General features: G+C 31.0%; 1 protein-coding gene across 1 annotated transcript; it reads left to right on the top strand.

Annotated features, from left to right (window-relative positions):
• Positions 1-5,918: 5,918 nt before the first annotated feature.
• Positions 5,919-8,565, top strand: LOC100790471 (NAC domain-containing protein 42-like). Its single transcript, NM_001254404.2, is given in 3 exon segments — positions 5,919-6,164; positions 6,963-7,285; positions 7,870-8,565. Coding segments are annotated over 3 exon segments (957 nt in total). The 5' UTR covers positions 5,919-5,950; the 3' UTR covers positions 8,290-8,565.
• Positions 8,566-22,861: the final 14,296 nt, after the last annotated feature.

Here is a 22,861-nt window from a genome sequence, read left to right as displayed (position 1 = left end):
AATGTGAAATCATTGTTGTGTAACAACTTTGATATGAAAGACCTCGGAGAAGCAAGTGTAATCCTTGGTATTAAGATTACTAGGTCAAAAGAGGGAATTTCTCTGGATCAATCTCACTACATTGAGAAGATCTTAAAGAAATATGACTACTTTGACTGTAAACCTGCTAGTACACCATATGATCCAAGTGTAAAACTGTTTAAGAACACTGGTGAAGGTATACGACAAACTGAGTACGCAAGTATCATTGGTAGCCTTAGGTATGCCACTAATTGTACTAGAACCGACATAGCCTATGTTGTGGGATTATTATGCAGGTTTACCAGTAGATCTAGTAAGGAGCATTGGCACGCTTTCGAAAGGGTAATGAGGTACCTTAAAAGAACCATAAACCTTGGATTACATTATAAAAGGTTTTCCGCTGTACTTGAAGGATACAGCGATGCAGATTGGAACACTCTTTCAGATGATTCCAAAGCAACCAGCGGCTATATATTTAGCATAGCTGGTGGGGCTGTTTCTTGGAAGTCAAAGAAACAGACTATCTTAGCTCAGTCTACTATGGAATCTGACACGATAGCACTAACAACTGCTAGTGAGGAAGCAAGTTGGCTGAGAAGCTTACTTGTAGAGATTCAGTTATGGGAAAAACCGATACCAGCTGTGTTGATCCATTACGATAGTATCACAGCTATTGCAAAAATTGAGAACCGTTATTACAATGGTAAGAAACGAAAAATACGTCGTAAGCACAACACTGTTAGAGAATTACTCTCAACGGAGCTGTTAGAGTGGATCACGTACGCACTAATGATAATTTAGCAAATCCTTTGACGAAAGGATTAACTAGAAAGAAAGTCCATAACACTTCTAAAAGAATGAGACTATTGCCCTTACTGCGATGATCATTCATGATGGTAACCCGACCTAAATGACTGGAGATCCCAAGAACTAGGTTCAATGGGTAATAACAAGTTATGAAGTGATATGAGATGAACATGCTGTTATAAGTGAAAGCAGCATGATTCCTGAAGTAACAAGAGGATGAGTTATGAAAACAAAATTCATAATTCTTAATGAGATTTATACTCTATGTTGAGTGGAGTACCTAGGCTACAAGAGTATTCTTGATAGACTCACCTATGTGAATGTTGAAGTGGGGGCCGCTTCATATGAAATTTTGGGCAAAAATTTCTAGAGCGTTCACTATACCGAGATAGACGTGCATGGCCTTTAATGCACGGACTTTATAGAATACACCTATGAAAAGGTTGTGTGTGGTTTGATGTTGGAGATAGAGTTCAAGACTTCGAGTCACTCTAGTAAAATCTGAATCTTACTCACTATGCAAAGATTCAAGTTGTATGACACCTTTGTTTATGCACAATTTTATGAAATCCTCAAGAATCTTCTTTTCAAATTTCAAGTGGGGGATTGTTAGAACAAAGGAGAATATGGATGAAAGTTTGAAAAAAAAAACTTCAAGTGCAACATCGCTCAAGATAAACACTTGAATAGTGTTTCACTCCCTATATATAGAGAGCTCATTTCTTCATTTTTTCTTGTCCCAGTTGAAAAGCATTTCCTCAACTTTTCTTTCTCCCTCCCATATTTCAACCGATGCATTTCCGGTAAATTTCTCCCTCTTTCTTTCTATCGCTCTAATATTTTGGTTGGCTATAATAGTGACTTTTTAAGTCATATTTTCAATTGACTATAAGAGTGACTTTTCAAGTCATATTTTTCGGTTGGCTATAAGAGTGACTTTTCAAGTCATATTTTTCGGTTGGCTATAAGAGTGACTTTTAAAGTTATATTTTTCGGTTGGATATAAGAGTGACTTTTTAAGTCATATTTTCGGTTGGCTATAATAGTTACTTTTCAAGTCATATTTTTCGATTGACTATTAGAGTGACTTTTTTAGTCATATTTTCGGTTGGCTGTTATAGTGACTTTTCCGGTTATATTTTCAGGTGGCTTTAGAGTGACTTTTCAAGTCATACAAGAGGGTGTAATTCTAGAAAGGTTCCTTCAGTGCAGTGGGAATATTATATAGTGATTTGGGCTGTTTTATCCTGGAAACTTCGTGGTTGATAGTCTGCTTGCACAATTTTTGACAGTGTCATGAAACGTATTAAAAAAAACGACATTGTCCGCGACTCAGCCAATAATCTTTTCGATCTGCCATAACTTATTGTTACAACACATTTCAAAAAAATACTAAAAGTTATTAAAAAATTTTGTTTACCAAACAGCCAAACAAAATTTATAATTAAAAAAAACTAAAAATTAGTTGGAATATCTTGTTGAACATAATCTAAATTAATAATTTTAAATTACTAAAAAATGTTAATATCAATTTTACTTTTCTTGCCCGAAACAGAATATGAAAGTCATAGCGATTCCCATAAATAATGTTCTCTTTAAATCTTTGTTGTTGTTCTTCATATTATCTAACAAATAATAATATCATTAAACACATATGGTATAAAAATTTTACAAGGAAAGAAAAATACTCAAACAAATTAAAGTAACGCATCAGCATATAATAAAATGAAAAGTAATTTTAAAAACATGTTTTAAATATTTCTAAAAAATATTCTTAATTAAAAGTAACATTTTAAAATAATATTAATGAAACAAAAATTAAAAAGTCAACTCTCTCTCTCTCACTCTCCGATGAATGGTATCTATTCCAGGCTTTGAAAGAGATTGTCGAGCAACTGCAACATGAAGACATAGGTCCCACAGAAATTAAGACATGGCTCCTATCTCTTCCCCTATGGGACTTCCTTCTACGCTCTTCGTTCGTTTTGTGTAAATCTGCTCATGGGTTGAATACGAAAATTGGTAGACACAACCAAAGGAATTTTCAAACTTCTAGTTTGAGAGTGCTACGACACTTTTGAAAGTCCGCATCTATTGAAAAATTTAGTTTTTCATAGAATTTATCAACATCTGTAATTAATTTCTTCGTTTAGTTTGTCAACGGTCGTAGGTGTTGCTTTGTTGATTGAGTAACAATATTTTTCTAACAGGGAAAAACTTATATATATATATATATATATATATATATATATATATATATGTTTTTATATTAATCTTAGGTGTTAGTCCTTATAGTTATGAAAGTGATTTTTTTAGTAGATATAATTTATATTTTAATTCTCTTTTAATTCTTATAATTTAAAAGTGTCATTTTTAGTCATTTTAATTTTCTTTTAGTCCTTATAGTTTAAAAGTGACATTTTTAGTTCCTATAATTTGTATTTAAATTATCTTTTAATCCTTACTAAAAAAATATACAAAAATAATTAAGTACAGATTAACTATAAATTATCAACTATTTTTTTTATTACAAATTATCTTACGATAAATTAGTTACGAATTATTTGTTAATATTTTTGTAGTTAATTGTTATTGATAGTACTACTCATATTTTGATAATAATGACTAAAAAAGAATTAAAATATAAAGTACAATGATTAAAAAGATAACTTTTAAACTATAGAGACTAAAAGAGAATTAAAATATAAATTATAAAGACTATAAAAATCACTTTCAAATCATAGGAACTAAAAGAGAATTAAAATGTAAACTATATGGACTAAAGAAATCACTTTTAAACTATAGAGACTAAAAAGGTATGAATCATCAAACTATAGGTATCAAATGAGTAATTTAATTTTAATTTTATTTCATCTTTAATTAAAATTAGAGTTTTTCTTCTATCATCTATGTTAACCCAACTATTATGAAAATCAATAAATTAAACTTTATTTCTAATTAAAAACAATATCATGCAAAAACATTTATGATGATAATTTATGTGTTTTTTTATTTTTATTCTAATTATTATATTTACTTAGTATCTTATAATTAACATTCTCTATTTTATTTATTATGTTCCCTTTTTTTTTTATTATATCGCATTTTCCACTTGGGACGTATCACCCTAATGCGTATCAAATTATATTTTTTTTTTGATTGAGTAGTAATCACAATAGATTTTTCTTTTAAGGAGAATGCTGAATATTTAAAGAAAACAACTATAGAGATATTGAATAAAATAGTGTTTGACTTAGTTTCTTTTAGGCTTATCTCCTGAATTTTATGGTTGTTTGAGTATAAATAAAGATAAAATAAACGGAGAGAAAGAGATATGAAATGGAAATATCAAATTTTTGACTATCTATTTAAAAAAAAAATGGAAATGAAAGTATTTTATAACATAAAAAATATATATAATTTCTGTCAAACATTTAATTTATTTATTTGAACTTATTTTAATTACTAATAAGTTTTTTTTTACACAAGTTATATATTTATTTTTATTAAATTTCACTTATCTAAATAAGTTGATGAAAATTTCTTCACCCCTTTTCTTTGTATTTTTATCCATTCAAACAAAACATTTTGTGTATAATTTCTTTCTATTTTACTTCTACCTTCTAGTTACTTTCTATCTTATTTTTTTTCCTTTCTATTTCACTTCTAATTAATCCAAATAAATTAAATATAGAAAGATGATAAAGGAAGAAACTAAAATTTTAAGAAACTAAGCTTAAAGAAAATTATATTTTTGCAACAAAGAAAATTTTGAAGAAAAGTATATTTTAGAAAGTTAGTTTTAAGAGCTTTTATCTTTTAGTTTTCATTTTCTTTCTTTTTTCAAATATCAAGATTCAAACGCACATTATAATAAAAAATTAATTTAAAATAACTTTTAAACATAAAAATTATAAAATTATCAATTAGATTTAAATTTAAATTTAACATTGATATTTTTAATTTTAAGGTAACTTCAAACTTATATAAAAAATAACTTTAAACTATAAAAAAGTGAGAGTAAATCCCACCTAAATTATTATAAGTTTTGTGAATATATGGATAATTATACTTTTAGTGTTTCCCTTGTCCCATCTATTGAGGTATCGATTATTCATCTAGGAGCGTATACATAAAGAATACTTCAACTGTGCAACAGATTACAAGTTCAAGTACAGAGAGAAAGCTCTTTGATGAAAATAGATTGATGGAAATGAAAGTACACTGAAATGGACCTATTCCATCTTGGGCAACAATAGAAGAAAAAAAATCAATTTGACAATATATACTAAGCTAAATATGTAACTAAAATAAAATTTTATTACATTATTAACTTCAATGTGCTCGTTTTTTTTGTTTTTCTTTTTGTCAATATAAAGAAATTTCAAAAATCATATTCTGAAGCACATATATTAGCACGAGTCCTGTAACAATGGAGTACAAAAGTAAATTAATGTGTTTTTTTTTCAAAAAAAAAAGTATTAAAGTTACACCTTTTTTTAGTGTATAAGTAAGAAAGAAAAAAAAAACTGATAGATATAATTAATAATGTTAAGGAAAATAAAGAAAAAAATAAGAAAAATTATGATAAAGTGAGATCGAAATATAATTAGTCCATTTATGATGATAATAACCCTAGGCCTATTGCTCAGCGTGATCGATCGAAATTAATGGTCTCCATCCAATGGCAAATGATACAAATATAGGTCTGTCTCATTTATAATTCAAGTTCAACCCATGAATTAGGAGCAATTATTGGCAGCTTCTATTACAGGGAAGAAAAGTACTTGAACGGAAGAGATCCATTCTATGCGTTAAATAAATTTATTATTAAAGAATATTTACACGTCCTAAATCGTGACTTTAAATTATACAATAGAACGAGTCCAACACCAAAACATCATGAGGGCACAAGTCAGAGCTCATGACTTGACTTGCATGAAATACTACTCATCGGTATTGTCCTTGGACTCTCTTCACACTATATTAATAATGGAAAGAAGGTTCTCCACTTCATTGAAATTGTTTCACCACTCTTTTTTTCTTTCTTCTCCCTTTTATTCAGCCAAAAGCAAGAGAAAAACAAACACATACACACAGAAAGATAGAGAGAGAAGATAAGATGGGTGTGAACGAAGATTTCAACCAGGATATTGATTATGATCATCATGAGTATGTGGATGATGATGATGTTCCTCTTCCGGGGTTTCGATTCCACCCTACAGATGAAGAACTTGTTAGTTTCTATCTTCAAAGGAAGCTTGACAAGAAACCCATCAGCATCGAGCTCATCAAACAGATTGATATTTACAAATACGATCCTTGGGATCTTCCGAGTATGTTTGTTGTTTGCACTCTAAATTAATTATAGCTTGGCTACCCTTTTAATTAATTTCTTGATCTTCTTCTATTTCTCTTCAGTATAACTTCAAAATTCTAGATGGTTTTCTTACAAATAAAGGAAATATTAAGAGTAGGGTCTTCATCTGAGATATTTAGCTAGAAAAAATGGTACCCATGATTAAGTTACTTGCCTCTTTGGCTAGATTCTATAAGTATGTATGATCATCACACTTATATGCATACTATAAAGTTTGATTAAGATGGGTAAACATAAACATATCTACTTTTTGGCCTCACTATAGAGAGGATCAACTTTGATTCATTTGGGGTAAATGAAATCACACTTGCATGAGTCCTTAATTGTATGGAAATATATCATCTCTTTCTAGCACTCATGTATTCTGTTTAATATTCAGCTTACAAACTGTGAGGCTTTCCTTTCAAACCAAGACACATCAGAAGAGTTTCTCCTGAACTCTCTCTTTCTCTCTCTCATGAGCAACTACAAGAAGAACAAAAAACAAGCTTATATATAACCCAGATTTAGTCATTATCATTATTTTTGTAAGAAAAATCATACATATAAATATTCTTCAAATTTCAGACCTAACATCTTGATACACAATAGTCAATCACAATAGAACTTCAAGTATTCTAATGAATTAACCTACTTTTCAGCTTAGTGAAACTTTGTTTCTTTTATTTTTTTTCCTCTACCCTTATTCTTCTTTTTCGTTAAGCCAACTATATAATTAATCATCTTCTGATTGCAACCATTTGTGCATATGCAGAAACCAGTGCCACTGGAGGAGAGAAAGAAGGGTACTTCTTTTGCAGAAGAGGGAGGAAGTATAGGAACAGCATAAGGCCTAACAGAGTCACTGGCTCAGGGTTCTGGAAAGCAACTGGCATAGACAAGCCAGTGTACTCACATGGAGGAGAAGGCAATGACTGCATTGGCCTCAAAAAAACACTAGTGTATTACCGTGGCAGTGCAGGCAAAGGCATCAAAACTGATTGGATGATGCACGAGTTTCGCCTTCCTTCTAACACAGACAACAACAACACCAACCTTCGCAGCTCCAAGAATTACGTAGATGTTCCCCAAGAAGCCGTAAGAAATTTATATATACAAGTAAACTTTTTCTAATACATTGTTTCTCAGTTAACCTTAATTAGCATGATTATAGGGTTCAAACCATTTGTAGTTGCTATAGTAGTTTTTTTCCTCAAATCTATATGTACTTTAAAAGTCTGATTTTAATTATGTCCTTATGTATAATTTCTTTTGCTTTAAGGAATTGGTGTCTAATTTGAATGATGATATATAGACATCCATACTTTACTGACATCTAGCTGACACTTCTCATTTTTTTCCTATTTATTTTTTTATCACATTATATCATCAATTACTTATCTTTTTTCTTTTTTTTTTTTATCTCTCTCAATGTGTATAAGTAAACCCATAGGATGTCCAAGAATCATTTTCGAATTTGAAAACCAAACTATATAGTATATAAATTCATATAAGGGTAACTTTTTCTGTACGTTATTTCTTGATCATTCTTAGTATCACGAACAAATTATAAAAATTTCCAATGTTCACAACTTTCTTTGATAATAGTAATTTCTTTTCATCGTTATTATGTGTCTTAACCTTAACACAGACTAACTAATTCACTTTCTTATAATGTGCAGGAAATTTGGACATTGTGTCGAATTTTCAAGAGAAATGTCTCACAGAGGAAGCACACGCCAGACTTGAAACAAATATCAGCTAAGCGCCAATCCATTCATGACAAGAGTTCAAGAATGAGCAATGTGGAGTTCAATACTACTAATCAAGAATCATATATAAACTTTGGTGGCCACTATCACAATGAGCAGAAACCTACCATTAACTACACAAACAGTGATCAAAGGAATCAGTATCATGTGATGACTCATCATCAGTTGTGTGCTCCGGTGGCACAGCAGCATCAGCAACCTCAACAACTAACTTCACCATCTTCTAACTTTTGGATTAACAACCCACCTGGGAACGACTTCTTCACGTTTGATAACTGGGATGAGCTTGGATCTTTAGTGAAGTTTGCGGTTGATTCGCCTAGCTTGTAGATAAAAGATGTGCATGGTTCCATGTTGGGTTGATTAGATGTTAATTAGAATGAAATATACTCCCTCCCAGTCTTTTTTACAAGAAACAAGTTTTAGACACACTAAAATTAGTTTCTTATAAAAAGAACTAGAGCAAGTAAATCCTAATGAGTGCGTTTGCATGTATTAGAGAGTATTGATGTTGGTGGTCATAACTTTTAGTAGCAGACTTGTTGACATGATATGTATGAATTTGTTGCTTCTTACTAGTTCATATATACAAAAAATCTTTTTAAATTTTCTTTGTAAAAGTGTTAATTTAACTTAATTTAATTTGATTTCAGGATGTTACCGTAAAATAAAATTGATTCACGATGAATTATCTTTTAGTCGCTATTACTTTGTAACTTAATTACTATTTTTTTATACAATAGCGATAATAAAAATGGAACATAAATCTCTATGCATCTACTTCAGCCTCCTAAATCCTACGGTCGATTAATCCTGGCACATATAACTAAGTTACTATTTGGGTTATAATAGTTAACCTTTTTTTTTTTTCTCTTTTATGATTTAGTAAGCCTACGTATATAATTTTTTTTATATAATTGCAATGGAAGCTCATTGTTCAGAGTTCATACCATTGAAATGACAGTTGCAGAATATACTCTTTCTGTCATTCTTCTATAGTTCAGTTTGTTAATTAATTGGTTTATCAATAATACACACTCGCTCACACATGTTAAGTATATTCCTTTGTAATAATCTTTCTGCTTTCCATCTTATGGCATTCATTAATCAGTTTAAATATGTTTCTGTCCCATAAGTGAGAACTTTATTTTTGACTTTTTTAAGTTTATTTTTTTTAATTTTAATCCATGTTTGTATTTTTTTTAATTTTAATTTTTATAAGTTTTTTTTTAATTTTTAGTCTTTATAAATTTTTATTTTTTTTTTAATTTCAATTTCTATAAGCACAAATTTATGAAAATTATAAGTAAAAAAAATTAGAATGTTAAAGAAATTAAAATTAGAAAAACACAAACTAACAAAAACTAAAACCTAAAATTAAAAAGACACAAACGTATAAAAACTTAAAATAAAAAAAATTACAAGGACCAAAAATAAAAAACACTAATATGTGAACAAAAATATATTTAAACCCTCGTTAATAATTAGTAAATAAATGATAGATATTAATTCATTTGAAGTATTCTGTCAGAACAACGTAGCTCTTCCATATTCAACTCATTTAGAAATCTTGATTTTTAGAAGAAAAGAAAAGTCATCAACTTGCAGATATGAAAATTAATACTAATGTAGGTATAAAATGTAATGTTTGTGCAATTCCAACAAGATATATCTCGTCAATTGAGTTTAAAAAAATCTTGTTAATTTTCTCAAAGAGAAATTTACTTGTACAGTATATTCGTATAACGTTTCATAGAAAAATGAGAGATATGATGTAGGATTAAAAAGGGAAACAATATGTGCATAGATAGATTATATGATATAGAGAAACAGAAAGAAAAATAATATTAAAAGATGATTATGGATAATATAATATTTTTAAATGTTAATTTTCGGATAAAAGAATTAAGGGCTCAAGAAAATGTTTATTTTATAAATGATTATAAATTTTATTACCTGTTTTTGTGAAAAGCAAAGATAAAGATATCATAAGAGGGAGTATATATAAGGGTTATTCTCATGTAAACCATTACACCATTAGGCTTACAATCAGAGGAATACAGAAAGGCATCAGCCACAAGTCAGGAAAAAAAAATCAGAATTGTAATTTTTTTTCTCAATAATCCATGTCGAGATCTAACTTTGAGTGAAAATAATATCATGCTTTTTTCCTATAGAACAATATATCATTCCTTAGAAACTAAATAAACAAGACAACCGCATGCCAAATTAATAAAGATAATTTCCTTACTTTACACACCTAAGCTGACCAAATTGAACAAATTATAACCTATAAGAAGAAGGCAACACAAAAGAGAAACCAAGCCAATGAAAAATATTATCCAAAATATTATTGTAAGAGAAAGAACAAGAGGTATGTTAGGAGTAGTGTGATTAGTTAGACATATTAGTTAGTTCTTAATAGTTTGTTAGGGATAGTTAATTGGCATATTTCCTCAAACCAATTCGTCTGAGAATTCTGATGATAAGGTAAATAAGTGATTAGAGTCTTCTTAGAAAACTATAGAAAAAGACAATGCGGACCAATGCCATCAAGATTTACCCCCTCTAGATTTTGTAGGGATCCTAATATCCTATTCAACGTCAATCTATGAAAATGCCAACAAATTTAAGGGGGCAAGGCACTTTCAAATTTTGTTAAGCACCACATTCTCATATAAAGAATTAGATCCTGTAACAAAGGGAAAAGAGTAAAATATTGTAAGCTGAACAAAAAATATAATAAAAATGAGAAACATTCTCATTCCAATATCATATACCTTTCTCCCCTTTTACCAATACAGCAGAAGAGACAGAATAAAGGTGTCTTCCAACTTCACACCCAAAAGTTTTGAGAAGGCATATCTTGAAGAGACATATTCCAATCCAATTGAAATTGGTAGCATAAAAATCATTATAAAAAAATAATAACAAATGAAATTTTTTATTAGAAAAAAAATGTAAAATTTACTTATTCATTAGAGATTAAAAAAAATAAAAGATCAAAAATAAAATTATTATTTTATCAGGAACAAAAATTAAAAAAAAATATTAAAAATAAACATAAAATTCAAGTGTTTATTAAGAATCACAAATATATTTTATACTTCCTATTAATTATATTCATACTTTTTTAAAATTTTATTGATATTATAAAATAATAATTCTACAGGCATCTAAAAAATTTAGTAAGTTATTAAAAAATTAAAATAAAATTTATTAATTTATTAGAAACTTGAAATATATATTAACCTTTTATTAAAATATCAAACATAATGGAATGAAAGAAGTAAATTTTACAACAAAGTTTATATTTGAACTTTGCAGTCCCAAACAAGTTGTATTCTGCAAGGAGAAAGGTTGTGCTTGGCCTGCGTTGATTGCTTTGTCCCTTGTGTAATGACTAATGATCGTTAGGAATCGATGGATCACCTCCTTTTCCCATGCATATGCGTGTGCATCGCTGACTTTTGACATTGTTCATTTTCAGATTGCATTGCTCATTCAACTTTTGTAGGTATGTTGTTAAAAATGAAAGAAAAAAAAAAGATTTGGATATTTTTTCCCAATCTACATAAAAATTAGATCTTAATCATGATTCTTGTTGGTCGAAGTCGGAAAAAAGCAATATATCCCTGTTCATTTGTTGAAGCTCTCAATGCAAGGTAAAGTACAATTTCTAAGTTATCTAATGATGTAGTCAGTATAATTTGTTAGTTTGTCTTTTAATTTGTTACATGTTCTTGAATAGGGTGATTTTATATTGAATGCATCAATTATCAATACTTCTTATATTTACTTAATAAAATTGCTTTCTTGGCGAATCAAAAAGAAATTAAATTTGGAAACAATTAAAAAAAAGACCTTATACGCCAAGCAGACCAAGCAATGATCCGATTTAGGACTAACTAAAATATTAGTCCATAAACGCAAGTTTGTTTGGTATGTTCCTTTTAACCCAGAGACCAATTAAACTTATTAAAAAATATGTATTATTTTACAATATTATACTTTCATTTACTTAAAACTACTTGATGTGTGGTTGGGATTATTAAGTATTTAAATAATTACTACTTAGTGTTTAGTATGTTTTGACTATTTTCTTAGTATATTTATATTTATAATTTCTTGATATAAAAATGCTAGAGATATTAATTTTTTATGTTTTATTTATGTAGATAAAGTTTTCTTTTAAACTTTACTATTTCATGAATTCATATATATTTTATTATATGTTTCATTAATCTTAGATAATTTCAGCTTTCCTATATATATACATACATATATATATATATATATATATATATATATATATATATATATATATATATATATATATATATATATATATAAAATCAGCTTTCCAATTTTTTTCATTTTTAAATTTTTACTATTATTGGATCAGCAGACTAGTCCATTAATCCCGGGCTAAGAGGGTTATACACACACACAAAAAAAAGATGATGATTCTTGTATTTCTCAAGTTGCCTCTTAGATGCTTTCCTGAATGTTTTTATTTTTATCTTTTGAATTGGTGATTTCGGAAACCAAAAAAAGGAGTTATACAATACAATCAGAGACCTATTCCAATCCAATTAAAATGAGTTGTACAATAACAAATGATTGGAATATGCTCAATTTAGAACCAGATTTGGCCACAACTCATTTTAAAACAATACAATGACTTTCTCATTTTCACAATCCGAAAATTTACTCAATTTATTTTATTTACCTATAAGTTCGAGAGTCCCACCCAACTAAATTGTCTACTTCAGTTAGAGCATCTTTTCATTTTTTGCACCTAGGCTCTCCCTCATGTTTTGCAAAGGATTGCTCGTAGTTTCCACTGTGCTTCCTCACATGAGATGGATCTATGTGGTAGAATGTAACAATCTCATTTTTTCGTAAAATAAATTAAAAAAGATTTTTATTTAAAAATAAATAAAGTTTAAGAAAATAATGAGATTTTTAATTAAATAAATAAGAAGAAATAATTTTATTAATTAAAATAATAATTTTAAGGTAAATAAAATAAATATATGTTCTTAGAAAATAATAAAAAATATTTTATTTATTCATTTGATATGGAGTAAAATATAGTTTCTTTTTTTTAAAATAAAAAAATAGAGTGAATAATAAACTAAGAGTATCCTAATTATAAATTGAGACATATTAGGTTAGTTTTTACATTTACTACTACAAAATAAGGCTACTACGGCACTGTATCAAGGATGGTCCTAGAAAAAATCGTCATCTTCAAAAATATGGTGGCATTTTTGTAAATAATCTAAAATTTTCAAAGTCAGTTATTGTAAAACCGTCTTTGAAATATCTTTTCAAAGATGATTTTTGTCAAAACCATCTTTAAACTAAGATATTCAAAGTCGGTCTTATATAGGAATCGTTGTAGGCCTTTATTTTTCATTTACACTCGTGCCTATTCCTCTTCACATCGCGCCCCTTCCTCTCCTCTAGAGTTTACATACCTAGGTAGCGCTGCTTAAACCCGAGGCTTTCCAGAATCTCGCCAGAGAAGTGGTTGCAATGGTTTGTAACACGTTCTTCCTCATTCCCCTTCTTCTTCTTCTTAAACCCTCACTTTTACAATCTCTTCCCCTTCATCGTCCAAAATGTGAACCCTACTGTGTCATTTTGTGAACCGCTTGAACCCTAGTGTGTCATTTCATGAACCATTGTAGCTTCTTCTTCATTATCCTCACGTGTAGGGGGAGTTTGAGAAGGACTTGCAGCACTAGTTTGGAACATTTCTCTGACAAAGAGTTCACGAAGAAGATTGAAGATCTCACACTCAAACATGGTGTTTGTAAAATGGATCAAACATCAAGTGGATGTCGTGTTCATCAGTTCAAGAGTTACCTATTGCACAAACTGGAAAAGGTACATTGGCTTTTATTTTCTTACAGTTCTTATAGTTTTTTAATGTTCTATTTTTTAATCTTTGGTGTAAGCATAGTGGTGAATATTATTCTCTAATAGGTTGTTTTCATTGGTTAGCCATAGGATATTCTCGCTTGATTATCATATATTGGATACAAAAGCACAAAAGCAATGTGATTGAAGGTGAGTTTATGCCCAATTTCACCTTTTATTTGTATCCTTTTACCTTATTTTCTCGTTTGCCTTAATAACTGTACTGTGAATGATAGGTTAAGGAACTAGCCATATTAGTAATTTTCTATCCAATGAAAATGGGAATTTTCTATCCTTCTATGGTGAGGTGGAAGGTAATGAAATGTGACTTAGTCAGTACACCAATTAGCAATTTGCATGTTATGTATTCATTCATATGTCGATCTCCTTCTACTTGAATATTTTTAGCCAAACATTGATTGCTTTTGGTTCAATGGTTAACTAGTCTTGTCCCCTAATTGAACCTTCCAATAAATGTCAAGGATGGTGAATTAAGAACATGCTTGAGCAATGGTACAATTTTGTGCCAGATACTGAAGAAGCTACAACATGGTACCGTGAATGTGGTAACTCTTTTTAACCTTTTACTAATTCTAACTGTAATTGGCAACTTGATTTGAGATATACCTTTTAGCATGGATTCTCTTATGTAGGTTAGTGAACCAAATAATTTTCTGTCATCACAATCAGAAAATGTTAAATCATTTCTAAAAGCTTTGGATGGAATGGGATTGCCCTGGTTTGAAATATCTAACCTAGAGAAGGTATAAGATGCCTAACTTTGTAATAAATCAGGCATTATTATTGTTGTTGAGTTTAAATTGATACCCTGTTAGTGTAAAGATTTTTATACTATTTTAATTTAGACTTTTAACCAATTACAAAATAACTCTACTACTCTAAATATATCTATAACATCTCAATTTTCGTAAACTAGATTAAAAATGATTGTTATTTATAAATAAATGGAGTTTAAAAAAATGATGAGATTTTATAAATAAATAAATAAGGAGATATAATTATTAATTAAAATAATGATTTGAGAGAAAATAAAAATGATATCTTATTTATTTGTTTGATAGAGAATAAAATAAAGTTTGTTTTTATAAAATAATAAATAATAAATAAATAAAAAGAGTAAATAATAGGTCGTAAATGCCCCTAGGTATAAATAGCAACATGCTAGGTCAGTTTTCAGACTGACTCCTCAGCCTCCTCTGCCTCACAATTTCGTTTTTTCTCTCTTCTCCCAAAACCCTCTCTTTTCTCGTAGGCCACCTAACCTGTCTCAGAAAAACGATGATCTCGGACTCGTTTACCGTTGGATCGTCGTGAAATTTGAGTACTAAGTTTGCATCTCAATTCCGAGCATTGTCACCGTTGGAAATTTTGATATCATGTTTGAGCTGAGAGAAATACCTTTAGCATTGTAGCCTTTTCCTTTCCCGCAAAAACCCAAAATGGTCTCAGTAAAATTATGATCCCAGTTTCGTTAACCGTTGGATTTTCATGAAATTTGGATATGCTGTTCAAAATTCAATTTCGCACACTTCCACCGTTGGGATTTGCGAGATAATATTCTTGGAGGTAGAAAAAGGAATCGCATGAAGATAGTACAAGTGGAGGTTTCAATCTCTTCTCCGTCTCTCTGATGTTTGAGAATTCTATCGAAGCAGTCGGAGAAATAACTGAAGGAATCTCAGAGAACCGCTAGAGATGTTGCTATCGTTGTCGGAAGACACGTGAGTCCGCTTAGAGGTAAGGGATGAGTTATTCACAGTTGGGAATTAATGAGAACATGTGTAGGGATCCTTAGAGATACCAATTAGAATGGGTTTTGGGGTGTTTTTGCAATTTTCATTTTATCCTTATAATTATTACAGTGAATTATATATGTTTAACAGACCAATTTTTGTGAAATTGATATGCTATTGTGTTGAGCGTGAACCCTATAAATCGAGTATTTTTTCTAATTAATATGAATTGATGAAATAAAGTAAGGAGAAATTTAGAGAGAGATATTGATTTTGTATTTTCTCTTTTTCTTGTTGTTTAGGTTTTTATATATAATTAAAAAAAATTAATATCATAATTGAAACTGACCAAAGTGTTCATATAATTATTTAGAATTTGTGCATTGAAAGCTTACTTTGAAATTTGTGATTCAATATGATGTATGCTAGTTTATAGATATAGAGGTAGTTATTTATATTAATAATTTATGTAAATAATATTGTAGAGTGTTATAGTATGATTCCAAAAATTATTAAGTGTTGGAGTTTGAGAATATTATGGTTAAATTTCATGAACATGTGTATGTTGTACCTTATGAATATCATTGGGAATGTTATGAGATGGTTGATGTGATGTTATGAGATGTTAAAGTGTGGGCATGATATTCGATTGTGAATAAGTGGATGTGTTAACACTTGATGTTACATTAATTATATCGTGAGCTATGAATTATACAATAACCCGGCCAGTGTTTATGTGCAGTGTTAAAGAGAAAATATAGGTCCCTAGTTAGGAACCAGTGTTAAATTGTAGCGCAATTGTGTTAAACATGTTTGAAACATGAGTGTGAGGTCGTGGTATTGTATAATTCATGAGCAGTGTTTATAAATGAAATATGTGATGAATTATGGAATAATATGTTGCCTTGAGATTATAATATTGTTATTGAGATTGAGTAAAAGTGTAAAGTAGAATATGTGTTGAATTGTGAGATACGTGAAAGCATGTGATGGTGGATTGTGACATTATGAAATGTGAAATTGTGAATGAGTTTTGGTTGTGAATAAGTGTGTGATTAACTCTTGATGTGACATTATTTGTGTGTAAGCTGTGAATTGTACAATAATCCGACCAGTGTTATCTTGAGAAAAGTGTAAATGCGCAGTGTTAAAGAGAAAGTGTAGGTTCCTATTTAGGAACCAGTGTTAAATTGTAGCGCAATATGTTGTATGTGTTTAACACACAAGTGTGAGGTCATGGGTATTGTATAATTCACGAGCAGTGTCTGTGTGCTAAAATTATTTTAGGGGTTGGACCTGAATCAGGAGGGAGAGGCCCTGACGGACTCTTCAGAGTGTAGGCCTTGGAAGTCACCGGGTTTGAGTGCTCCTTTAAGCCTATGTTGATCCCATATGGTTGGAGCATTCTCGCAAAACATCGTGACCCTGACTGGTCTCCCTATGATCTTACTTAGTGAGAGCGACCTGACAAACCCATTGTTTGGTGTGTCTTGTTATGTACTCCTAAGCGCCCCAGGATGGTTTTTCACTGACATGGTACCACATTGCATATAGGCTTGAGTCTTAGCATAACTGTCTCATGCGCTTGCTAATTGTTTATTATAAAATTGATGTGTTATTATGTCTTGGTCAGAGCGTGTGATTCTTGTGTAATGTGATTGATGATTAAAAAGTGAACTTTGAATGACAAAGTGGTGGAATTACGTGAATTACGTGTAATTAAGTTTTATTTGGTTTATATGATATGTATATCTAGTTGTCTTGTTTCTCTATTAGTTAGGAATGTGATAACTCACTCCCCGTGTGTTGTTTGTGTTTGGATCCTGTGATGATCTTGAACTTTGTGTTCGGTAGAGCAGATGACTAGGTGAATTGCTTTAAGGAACCATGTGCTGAAGGACGTCGGGACAGAATGCTCTGATAGGATGTGGCATTGGGGTATAGGGTTTTATAGACGGCCTTGTTTGAGCCGAAGTGAATTTATTATTTATTTAGAAAAGTTTTATGATGATGTTAGAAAGGTGAATGTGAGCCTGCTACCCTCTTGAAAGGCTTGTATTTAAATATGTTTTAAAAACTTGAATTAAGTTTAATTTTTTTTAATTATTTCTTTTATTATTAGTACATATATGTGTGGGGTAGATGGTGTCACAATATCTTTTAGGACAGTTAAGTACCCCTATTATGGCAAGTCCGATGAATTTTATTGAACTCAGACTTGTGTGTTTAAGCATACAATATTAAACATGGTGACATGGTTATGTTAACAATTAAGAAAACTTATTTGTAACTTGAATTTCCTAAGAAACAAAATTTGTAATGTCCTAGCTTGTACTACTAAAAAGCTATTATAAAAAGTGTTGGTACTACTCTCTAATCAAAATTGGCATTTCATAGTAGTAGTTACTAGTTACTAAGAAGAAATACTGATGTTAACTAGAGAATAATGTCAAAAGAACTTGAGACATTATATCTTTGTCCTAAAGTTTAATCTTAACTTTTGTATGGAAGACCTTTTCCTTGAAAATTCATGTTAAATACTATTTGTCTATCAACATTTTCCAAATATATGGTGTTCTTGTCTTTAAGTGATTAGTTTTAGTCATTTGTATATTCTACATAACCATCAGCTTCATAATACACCATGTTGGTCATAAATTTCATGAGGAGTTTCAACTGAAACCTGGGTAATCTATGATGAAACTTTTATCACTCAGGTACTTGACATATTTCTAATTGGAAAATAACACTAAAAATGGTTAAGTTTTATCCTTGGAGAAATTAGTTTCATGTTGTATGTATTATGAAATATTTGGCCCTTCAATATAGGCTGAAGATGCTAAAGCAGAACTGACTCAGAAGGCTCAAGAATATGAGAATCAATTGAAAGCATTAAGAAATAAGGTAATGGTTTCTTTGCAGTTTGCATGATAAGCAATAGATTAGTACACTTTGAGAGGCAGGACAAGACCAAGAGGTTTTAGTTAAAACTTGGAATACAAGACTTAGAAGCACTTTGTTAACGGTTTGGCAAGTGCACCAAATGTTCAAGTAGTAAAACTCGGAAGTCCAAGTGTCGAATTTCATAAGGATTTTGATTTGTACTTTTATTGTATAATTTTCAATTCGTAAGGAAGAAATAAAGAGTGATGTAAAATAAGTAAAAGAATGGTAATAGATAACAGCTAATGGTAGAGAAAATAATAGAAAGCAAAATAACTAATTAGAGAAGTCAATAGAATGAGAATGTTAGGATCTAGCATGCCTTGTTTGCCTAGGATCTATGATTTTTGGATTTTTCTTTATCAATTAGGTGAATTTATCCTACTCACATCTATTCGATTACTTGCCCTTGATGCATCATAATGACAAACCTATTTTACCTACCTATCTCCCAAATGCCTTTGTAAAGATTCAATAGATAAAATGCATGAAGCTTTGATTCTAGATGTGTGCTTTAATGCATGTGCATAATGTTATCATCCTATGTCTAGTAATGATTTCATTATGATATCTTTTCTTTTTGTTCTATTATAAGTTATCCTCTGTCGAGCGCCTAACCCCTAAAACTGATACATGCATATTTTCTTTGTATTTCTATTAGAAGTTACCCTCTGCCGAGCATCTAACCCCTAATATAATGTAAATATAAGCAATGCATGAGAATATAAATAAGAAAAGACAATAGGATAGAAACACATGTGCATTGATAAATATGGAGTACATCATACATCTCTTTGGCTTTTTAGGCCTATCAGGCCTTAACTAGGGGTTTAGCATCTCATAGCCATTGAGGTCCTTACACTGAAATGGGGGTATAAGAATTGGTGGAGGAGAAGGGATGGAAGAAGGGAATAGAAAAAAATGATGAGAGAGAGAAGAGAATTCCCTAAGGAAGAGTTCTCAGGCTTTAGGTAGGTATGAGAGTGCTCTGAGACTCGGTGTGTCCTTTCTCCTTGGCTTGACTCTCTTTTTATAGTTGTTGAAGTGAATTTGGGCCTTCGTACTCTCGCTTAGCGCACTCTGCTCACTCATCGCAAGTGCATGCTTTTGCGCTTAGCGTGTGTTGTGCGCTTAGCGCACCTTGGGCTGGGCCTCATGCTAAATCCTCAACTTTTTGTAATTTTTGTAGCTTTTTTGCTTTTAATCCCTCTAGTTTTTATATATGCAGGCCATAATTTGGAAAAACATCAATTCCTAACAATTAAGCACGAATAACTGCTAAATAATTGTTTTTAAAGACAATTTCACTTTATTTTTCATTATCAAAAGCACATTTATTTAGCAGTTATCACACTTGGTGTTCTCTAATCAAAATAGGAGTTTCGCCTTAGTAACCTATGCTAAAACTTTTACTACAGATTCTTGAGATAAAACTAATTCTGATTGGAAAATAGCATAAGAAACATATAAGGAACTATATTTATGTGTTATTGTCCAATTTGTTAAGTGTGCTTTTCTAGGATATGCTATTACTCAAAAAGGGTATGTTTGTTATGATCCACAGTCCTGTCGTATTAGAATCTCTAGGAATGTGGTTTTCTTTGAAAATCAATATTTCTTGCCATGGTTTATTGACCCACCATCTTCCTCTTTATCTCCTATGCCACACTTTTCATATTCTTCCACAATTGTGGAACGGTTCAAGCTTGGTTTTGTGTATAAAAGACGTCGTCCAGCTGATTTTAGTTCACTTCATGATTCTGCCTCGACACTAGATCTTATCACTCCTGTCATACCTCTTCACCGGTCCATTCGACCATCTAAACCCCCTGATTGGTATGGTTTTTATACACCTGTATCTCTATCAGCTACCTTGTCTTCTATTTGCATTCCCTCTTATTACACACAGGCTATGGAACATGAATGTTGGAAACAAGCAATGCAAGAAGAACTACGAGCACTTCAAGAGAATCAAACTTGGGACATTGTTTCTTGCCCTCCCACAGTCAAACCTATTGGAAGTAAATGTGTTTTCTCTATCAAGCTTCGTTTTGATGGCTCTTTGGACTGCTATAAAGCTTGATTAGTAGCCCTTGGTAATAAATAGGAATATGGGGTTGATTATGAGGAGACATTGGTTCTGTTGCCAAGATGACTACCATTCAAACCATCCTCGCCATTGCTGCTTCTAAATCTTGGCCGCTGCATCAAATGGATGTGAAGAATGTCTTTCTTCATGGTGATCTCAAAGAAGAAATCTACATGAAGCTTCCATTTGGAATGACTACTCCCTCTCCTGATGATGTTTGTAAACTACGACGTTCTTTATATAGGCTTAAACAGGCTCCTCGGGCTTGGTTTGAGAACTTATCTGGATGATCTAATCATTACGGGAACTGATAATGGATTGATTACTAAGCTTCAAGTCGTGCTACATGCAACATTTCGCATGAAAGATCTTGGCCAACTCACATATTTTTTAGGATTGGAGGTACATCATCGATCCAATGACATATTTTTAAACCAGCATAAGTACATTTAAAATTTGATAACTTTGGCTGGTTTGGAAGGCACTACTTCAGTTGATACTCCTATGGACGTAAACGTCAAATACAGGAAAGCTTAAGGGGATCTTTTGGCTGATCCAACTCTCTATCGGCGTTTGGTAGGAAGTCTTATCTACCTAACGACAACTCGACCTCACATATCATATGTTGTTCAAGTCAACCAGTTTATGTCTTCTCCTAGACATCTTCATCTTGCTGCTATTTGTTGCATTATCCACTATCTTATAAGGTCCCTTACACGTGGGTTATTCTTTCCTCGAGGCTCAACTTTACCCATCGGTCTACTACAGGTTGGTGTATGTTTCTTGGCGGTGCCCTCATTTCTTGGAAATGTAAGAAACATGATTGTGTTTCTAAATCTTCTACTGAGGTTGAATATCGTTCAATTTCTTTTGCTTGTTCTGAAATTGTGTGGTTACACAATCTTTTGGAGGAGCTTGGATTTTCACAGCCTAGCTCTACCCCTCTTCATGCTGATAATACAAGTGCTATTCAGATTGCTGCAAATCCTATGTTTCACGAATGAACCAAGCATATTGAGGTTGATTATCATTATATCAGGGAAGCCTTGACCAGTAAAGTTATCTCACTTCCTTACATCTCCACAGATCTTCAAGTGGCTGATATCCTTACCAAAGTTATGACTAGACAGCGCCATCAGTTTCTTGTTGACAAATTATTGTTGGTTGAATTACCAACATCAATTTGAGGGGGGATGTTAATGTATATTAATGTAATTTATTACCTATTTTAATAGGTTTATAGCTGCAATTTATTACCTATTTTAATAGGTTTATAGCTGTTAGGAAATCTCCATAATCTCTCCTTCCCGTGCATATCTCTGATAATAGGAAATCTCCTAGAATCCCTCCCTTCCTTATATAACTCTTGTAATCTCTCAATCTCCTTGAAGAGCATATATTTTGCTATCTATTTAAGAAAGAAAAGCCCTAGAAGACAGATATGTTTTTCCAAAAACAAAAGCTCTTATCATTCTGTAAAATGTTTTCTAGCCTCTTGATATTTTGACAGATCTTACCACACTGATATTGTTTAATTAAAAATTGTTTGATTGTTCTTATAATAGGTCTCACAACACTCATATAGAAACTTCTTGATCTTTTCCTTTCACTTTCACATTATAGATTATGATGTTTACATATCATTTTTGTTATATTATTTTTAAAATAATAAAACGAAAGAAATCGATATATTATTATTTTACCATCGCATGTTGTGTTACTTTTCTATATATTTTGTGGCATTAAATGGTAGTTTTCGAAAAAGGTGAGCACTATTATGTGGCTTTAGGTGGTGGCTCTAAGAAAAAGCGAGCACCACTCACTTTTGAATTTGGCATCTCATTGAATTGTGATCAATTGAATGCCTCGTCATTGTGCCACCACCAGATCTTGATGACCAAGACACACTGTGGTGTCACATTTTGCAGTAATTTACAAAGTGAACACATTGTAAGCTTCAAAGTCATTTTTCATTCATCTCTGGATTAGAGAGATCAAGAAATGCTTTTCAGTTTAGTTGCCAAGGTTCATCTTTTTGTTTGAAATATTTAGCCGCCATACACCACTTTCTGACTCACTCTGTTAAAGCTGAACTGTCCTAGATCTGAGATCCTCATCTAAAGCCACCACTACCTCATCATTTTGTTTTGGTAAGCAAAGAAATTATTGATAATGATTGAATACA

Source organism: Glycine max, chromosome 15 (assembly GCF_000004515.6).
Source record: "Glycine max cultivar Williams 82 chromosome 15, Glycine_max_v4.0, whole genome shotgun sequence".
Lineage (NCBI taxonomy): Eukaryota > Viridiplantae > Streptophyta > Magnoliopsida > Fabales > Fabaceae > Glycine > Glycine max.
The sequence above is the reverse complement of the archived record's forward strand: the minus strand, read 5'-3'. Positions and strand labels throughout refer to the sequence as shown.